General features: G+C 53.1%; 1 protein-coding gene and 1 pseudogene across 1 annotated transcript; both read left to right on the forward strand.

Moving 5' to 3' along the window:
• The first annotated feature begins 357 nt into the window (after positions 1 to 357).
• Positions 358 to 2,827, forward strand: LOC112898926 (uncharacterized membrane protein At1g16860-like). Its single transcript, XM_025967240.1, has 4 exons — positions 358 to 853; positions 1,335 to 1,490; positions 2,079 to 2,290; positions 2,385 to 2,827. Exons 1-4 carry the CDS (start codon positions 437 to 439, stop codon positions 2,581 to 2,583), a joined length of 984 nt encoding a protein of 327 aa, XP_025823025.1. The 5' UTR covers positions 358 to 436; the 3' UTR covers positions 2,584 to 2,827.
• Positions 2,828 to 4,533: 1,706 nt separating this feature from the next.
• LOC112899066 lies at positions 4,534 to 5,613 on the forward strand (annotated as a pseudogene).
• Positions 5,614 to 7,332: the final 1,719 nt, after the last annotated feature.

Consider the following 7,332-nt stretch of genomic DNA (forward strand, 5'->3'; position numbering starts at 1 on the left):
GCACGCAACCCCTGATGCCCCCGATCCCGTCGTCTCGCGTGCACCACCCACGGACCCTTGACGCGTGAACAGTCGCTGACGCCCGCGGCGCACCACGGCCCGGCTCCACATGTCATGTGCGGAACATGGCGTGGTGACCTGTGCGCGTTCTCTTTGCTCCAAAAAGCGAGAAGAATAACACGCCTGCACTGCTACGCACAAAGACCTCTGCCTTTACCTTTTTTCACACTGACGTGCGGGTCCCGAGTTTACGTGGTCCCGCGCGTCATTGCGAGAGGTAGATTTTAGTTACGCCCCACGCTGGTTTCCTTAAACCGCACGCTAATGCCAAACCCGCCCCGGAGAAACAATGACAAAAAGGTCAAAAGGCGGAGGGCCAAAACCCGAGACGCCCACCCCCGCAGGCCGCAACCACCAGGGGCAAGCCGATGCCACTATGCTCCCGGGGGGAGGAGGCGAGGGCGGGAAGCGCCGGGACCGGGGCGCCACCGCCGCCGCCGACGAGGACGCGGACGCCGCCACATCGGCGTCGGCGGCCTCCCTGAACGACCTCTGCGCCACCGCCACCGGCGCCGGCGCCGCGAGGGCGCCACCGCCGTTCCCGAGGGCGGCGGCGTGGGCGGTCGCGGCGCTGCTCGCGGTGGGGCTCGGGGTCGGCGCGCTCGTCCTCGCCGCTGTGCACAGCGCCGCGCTTCTCGTAGTGGCGGTGCTCCTCTCGGCGGCCGTGGCCGCGTTCCTCCTGTGGAACGCGGCCGCCGCGGCGTCGGGCCGCGCGCTGCGGCGGTTCGTGGACGGGCTCCCAGCCTCCAGCCTCCGCGTCGCGGCCGATGGCCAGCTCGTGAAGATCACCGGAGTATGCTTGCCGTTTCCTCGCGCATTACGTTTTCTTCGTCACGAGATTTCCGCAATTGGTCTAAGAAACTGATCTGTCAACTGTGCAGCATTTATGCTTTGCAATTGAGCTGGGTTCGCCATTGCATTACATTTCTCTGCACTAAATTCACTAGCATTAGATGTCTTTGAAGTTTGAACAGTTGGTGCAGTGACCTTGCAAAGTAGGCGTTAGAGACAGCTCAACCTTGTCATAATTTGTGTTGAGTAGTTCACAATACCTTATCTATTTAGAGCAGTTACTTCGGTAATTCAACGCACCTTCTGAATAAGGGCAAGTAACTGCTCCGTTTCAGTTATCAGCTTGCCATTTGACAATTCTAGCACCATTGTTGCTGTATATGATCTATCCATGTCAGCGCCAATATTTGCAATTATGCATGAGTTACTTTCAGTATTCCTCGTGTGCTAATCTCAGATGTGGTGTTCATTCTTTCATGCAGTTTGTTTCATGTGGTGATATCTCACTGATCTCTTCATATGAGAAGGTTGAAAATTGTGTATACACATCTACTCTGCTAAGAAAATGTGCCAGTTGGGGTTCCATGATACTAAATCCTTGGAATCGACGGTCCAAATGGAAATTAACACATGCTGAGGTAATAATGCTTTGTTGGCTTATGCTTGCAATTTCGATGTCTTCTGACATGTTTTCATGTAAAACATATAGATCCTTTCCTTTGTCTTCCGCCAATCTGCCTTAGGTCCTGATGAGTTAACTGCTTTGTTTGTCAATGTGCCTTAGCAGTCTAATGCAATTTAATGTCATCTGAAACATACTATTATTTCTGCATGATACTGTTAGTGCTAGGAATAGAATAGCTGAAGTGTCTTCCTATTGCTTTAGTTTCAGATCCAGCATATAATGTAACACTCACATTCTTCAATTTCTTGCAAGATACTGGAAAAGTTCCGCGGGCAAGTTTTGCACAGTAAATTTTGAGTTTTTCTTCCCCTGACAAAAGTTTTATGGTAGTGTTTCTCAGTTATAACAGAGCAAGAACTTGTAGTTTAATGTTACATTAATGAATAATTCATTAGTAGGATCTTCCAGTTCCAGCATTTCTAAAGATTATTGTCTCTCTGGCTCTGCCATTACTGTATACAAGTAACACATAATAAGAATTTAAGATGCCACATATATGTATGATGTATTTCTTATTCAAACATTCTGTGGAGTTGGACAGAGGTTTGCTGCTGATTTCTACATAACGGATGCAAAATCAGGTAAAAGAGCCTTGGTGAAAGCTGGGCATCACTCAAAGGTAGTACCACTAATCGATGAAAACCTTCTGGTGATAACAAGCAGAGATACCGAGCTATCTTCAACTTTGAAGTATTGGCTCGAAGAGAGAAACCTTTCTTCTGAAGAAGCTCAGCTTATTCGTCTTGAGGAGGGGTAATTGAGTTGCTCCCAAACATCTATGCCTTTTATCTGCATCTTTGTAGGTTGAACCTTCAGAAACATAAAGTACTGTTGCATGTGCTTGTAGGTATATCAGAGAAGGAATGCAGTTAAGCGTGATAGGAATGTTGAGCAAGAAGAACGGGGATGCCATGATACTTCCTCCACGGGAACCTCTATCGACAGGCTGCGTGCTGCTGTCCTGTCTCCTTCCAATGTATTTTGATGGAATAGTACTGAGATTGGTTGACAGAAGTTACTTCGTGCCAAACTCTGGCGTCTCATGAAGATCTGTATGTGAGGCCTCGTCGAGATGTAACAGCTAACAATTCTTGTGCGGTGCCCTTGCCCCTTGGGATCTTCTTCCTGTACGGGTCCACATTTTTTGCTTTTGGGACTCGATCATGTGGCTCTTTGCAGGTAACCCTGATGTACATTCTCACTTGGTCGATAGTTGTAATGCCTAGTCATTTCTGGGGATGCATTGCGTATCTTGTAGTTTCATTCGGCTGATTTAATGTCCTTGTTTTATATTGTTGCTTGGCATATCTTGCCGGCCCAACCGTCGGCATGCTGGAGCCTAATAGGCCCATCGCTGCCTAGCAGCATGTGAAGCAGCTGGAGCCCCGTTTCATTCGCAACCTCGTTTCCCTTTTTTTTTTCTGGCAAATTGGCAATGCAGTCAGACCCAGCATCAGTAGGCAGAACTGCAGGAGGCTCGTCAGTCGTCATACGCTCGCACTGAAAAAAAAAACCCCGAAGCACTGCATCCATAGAAACTTGTGACTCATGGCTGCCGAGATCCGGTGTCCAGCTGTCCAGTTCCCGTTGTCGTGGCTGGTACGGGGTACCTGTCGCCGTCGCTGGTGATCCTCGCTGCTCCCGCTCATATCCCCTTTGATGGAGCCCTAGAGATCGTTTACCTTCTTCACGCGAAGACCCCTTACCACCATCCGTCCTGATCGAACCGAGAGATTGACCTGCCTGCTACCTCCTCCACGCGAGACCCTCTTGACCCTCCCTCCACATCCGTGGGAGGACGCGCCATCCCCATGGCCGTTGCTCGATTGCTTCTAGCCATCTCTGCGGCATCAACCGTTTCAGTTTCAGTAGTGTGGCGCGCAGTCGAAGCATCTGAATGTGAGAATGTTCAGCTGTGAATCTGAAGCATCCAAGGAAACTTCGATTCCGCGCTATCCAAACAACAGAAGCTTCGGTTTCGCGTTATCATCTAAAAAAGCACCAAATTTTCCGGCAAACCAGATCGCAGAATCTCAACTCATTTCTTTAAGAAAACTCATTTCTTTACGCCTAGTCGGGCTCAATTCTCCAGCGGAGAAACAAAGTTTGGTTTCGCCTCGTCATAAAAAAATCATTCGAGCACGCAGCATGCGACAAGTCCCAGGAAGCACTCGTGATCCGGCGTAGTAGGCCCTTCAGTCTCCAGCCATTCAGTCGCGTCCAGATTTTTGTTTTTGTGTTATTAAATGATGAGGCGCCGAGTGCGACGCCTACTTTATTTTCCTCAACCGTCTCTCCCTTGCCCCCAGTGGAAAAATTGGGGGTGGCGGTAGGTGCCCTGTCAATCGCTCGCCCCCCGTGATTTGTGCGGCGGATGATGCATGTAGACACAGGGTTAGTTTAGGTACAGCAAACGGATAGGGCGATGTTTAATCGCTAGCCAAGCCAAAGAGCCAATGATCGCCGAGATGTTTATCCGCAGCAGCATCGTAAACTGCCCGGCCGATGACGTCCTGACGCGTTGATGTCCTCCGCCTAAACCACCACCCACCCAGTGACATCGCCTCAGTTTTTACCGGCCTGTCGCCGTCGATCTGCCGTCGCCACTGGTGTCGTGTTCCTGCGGTCGCCGCGCTTCCAATTTCCCCGGGCGGCGGCGCGCCCGCCCCCCCCCCCCCCCCCCCCCCGGAATGATTCCAGGTGCAGATCGTCGAAAAGCTGGGGACGGGTGTATCGGCCGTGGCAGACACCGTACCACCGCAATCCCGGCGCGCGCTCGACACGGAGGTCGCCAGCGCCGGGCCGACCCGTCTCGTCGCCATCACGCCCCAATAATTCACTGCCCCGCCCGCCCACCCGCCGTCGCCACCACTGGCCTGCGCGGCCCGCCAATAATAACGCGCCTAAAGGAGAGGCCCAGACCCGCGACGTGCAGGGCGCCAGTGGCGGCCACCACACACGCACACGCGCGGCCGAGGAGCGGCGCGCTGCCGGCCATGTCCACGCCCCCCCGCCGCCTGGCCTCCGCCTCCCCGTCGCTCCGCTTCCTCGGCCTGCTCAAGCAGCCCGACGACGCCGGCGTCGACGACGCCCAGGAGCTCGAGCTCGACGAGCGCGACGTCGTCTGGTCGTCCAGCGCGACGTCGTCGTCCTCGACCTCCGCGGCCTCCTCGCCGTCGCCGACCCGTCCCCGTCCGCGAGCCTCGGCAGACCCATATCGACGTCGTCGCGCCACTTCCCGTCCGGCAGCGTCGGCCTGTCCGCGCTCCTCGCCGAGGACCGCCACGCGCCCACCGCGCCCGTCGCGGCCGCCGCGCGCCCGGAGAGGCAGCGCGCCCCGCAGCCGTACCACCAGTCCGCCCCCGTCGCCGTGCCTGCCTGGCCCAAGGCCATGGCGGCGGCGGAGCTGGACTTTGCCGCGGACTACGAGGACGACGACGGCGAGCCCGTGGTGCCGCCGCACGAGATGGCCGCGCGCCGCGCCGCGGCGGCGGCGTCGGTGATGGAGGGCGCCGGGCGCACGCTAAAGGGGCGCGACCTCCGGCGCGTGCGCAACGCCGTGTGGCGCACCACCGGCTTCCTCGACCTGTGAAAAAGGACGCTCCTTTTCCTTTGGAGGTTTCGTTTCGTTTCGTTCGCCGGCTACGTCACTCCACTTCCACTTGATCTGCAGGGATCGCAGGGCAGCTTCTTCTTGCGTAGCGTAGTGCTGTGCCAGGCACTGGAAAAGGTGGGCGTTTTCCTACTAGCTTTGGAGTTCTAGGGGCACTATTATGAGGTGTATTTGTTGTGCAAGTATCTGCAGGTGCTACAGTATTTTTCCTGAAGAAAACTACGGTGATCAGCCTGCAACTGTTTTAAGATCGCTGCAATTTTCTTCGAGAAAAAAAATTTAGGCAGATGATGCAGAATAGCTAAGTCCGCCGTGTAGCAGAGGCCATGTGATTATTAAACCTGTAGTGTAGTGTGCACAAGAGTGTGTTCATAGCTTTTGTATGTGGCTAATAGAGTGCATTTTCTGATGTCCAAATTCAGAACAGGCACTCTTCTGTGCATATTGCGTTTGCTTGCACCAATGATTTCCTTTTGCTTACAAAACGTTTTTTTTTGTTTGAACGAGAAGATAAGTGATGTCATACGCCTCATAAAACATTACTAGAAACTTTCTGAGGGTTTGATTGGTTAATCCAATCCGTATAGAAGTGGGGTTTGGAAGACGGAAGGATCACCCTCTTCCTCTCCCTCCACATGCGGGCACATTCCCTTCCATTTTCTATAGGGGAGCGATCAACCTGACAAATCCTGAAAGTGAGTTGATACTTGTAAAACATCTCCCTACTTACACTGTGACCAAATTTTTCAGGCCACATACTGAATTTTTATAAAATCTTGGATCAAAGCCAGCGTTAAATTCAGAGAAGCTACTTTATGTTTTTACAACTAAAAGACTAATTTTTGAATCTCATGTAGAAAACTAGGAATATTTTTAATCACTTATTGTGTTCCCTTGGGACATTCCTAGAGCTGATTCCAAATTCAATTTTTGGCACAAATAAACGCATCGCCTAGCTTTAGTACTCGTTTGGGTCAGTCAGAGTTTACTCCCACCTATTGTAAATAAGTTAGAAAGACCCAAACAAGAGAGTCTACAGGCCATAGCCCATACTGTTTCATGGTTTCAGTTTAAGCCGAAACATGTTGTCTCTCATCGGGAGAAACAATTGCAAACTCTGGAAGCGACACTCGCAGCTAGAAGACGAACGACATCGCGACGCGCTTACAGTAATTTGCTTTCCTGGTCTCCTACAGGACTTGGACGCCGGGTCACCTCGTCCCGGTCCACCGTGCAGGCGTTTCTGCTTTTCCCTGAAGGCGACACCGCCCCCATCCTGATCGCTACCGGGATGGTGGTCATTAGCCTCGCCCATCCCAGAGAAAGTTGAAGAGAACCATCGGTAATTGCTGCCAAGATTCCGCATCATTGCTCGGCTCACGTCAAACTGTCGATGAAGTAGCAAGGACCGGGGGGGGGGGGGGGAGCGGTTTTGCTGGAATCTGCTAGGATTTCGACTCAAATTACAGGGTTCTTGTGGTTCCCCTTCTCTTTTTTTTTTCAAGAAATCTGTTCAGACCCACAAAGATGCTTCTCCTTGGTGGCCCTTGAAGTCTGAAGATGAGCGAGCCCATGACAGCGTTCGAGCGTTGCAGTGAGACAGGCCGACCGACCAGATGACAAACTGAACCAGAAGGACAGACGACAATACGCCAGAGTCCTGTGTCGAGCATAGGACAGGATGCCCTTTCCAATGGCTGAATCGAGGCAGCCCCGGACCATTGAACTCGAACGGAAGTGCATGCTGTACCAATCAAACAGCGGCCGGGCGCACAAGTGTGTTGCTCCTCCAAGGGCGCAAGCCGATGCTAATCTCTTCTAGGGAAGTAGGATACCAGTAGGCCAAAGATTCCGGGAGACCCTGCGCCATCAGTAGAGGCCGGCCGGGCCGCATCTGAGACTGTTCAGGCATCTTTGAGTAGGGAGCACTCCAATCAGCGAGGACATCAGCGAACGTCTTAAGTCTGAACGATGCCGATCGCCAATCGGCAAAGGCATCGGCGGAACGTCTGAACGACGGCGATCCACGCCGAGCAGTCCGGTGGGAGGCCTGGCATGGCACCTCGCGAGATGCCCCCGGTCCCTTTCACGGGCCAGCGTCATCTGGATCGCGACGGCCACAAGAACAAAACACAAGGAACCAGCAACCAACTGCAACTGATCAATTCACCGCATTGTTTTC

The sequence above is a fragment of the Panicum hallii genome, chromosome 7 (genome assembly GCF_002211085.1).
Source record: "Panicum hallii strain FIL2 chromosome 7, PHallii_v3.1, whole genome shotgun sequence".
NCBI lineage: Eukaryota > Viridiplantae > Streptophyta > Magnoliopsida > Poales > Poaceae > Panicum > Panicum hallii.

Bases quoted from the DNA above. Each gene is read 5' to 3' on its own strand.
- LOC112898926 (XM_025967240.1), top strand. From the start codon at position 437: ATGCTCCCGGGGGGAGGAGGCGAGGGCGGGAAGCGCCGGGACCGGGGC. The intron at 1,491-2,078 runs GTAATAATGCTT...GGAGTTGGACAG, and splicing joins GGAAATTAACACATGCTGAG to AGGTTTGCTGCTGATTTCTA. The intron at 2,291-2,384 runs GTAATTGAGTTG...ATGTGCTTGTAG, and splicing joins CTTATTCGTCTTGAGGAGGG to GTATATCAGAGAAGGAATGC.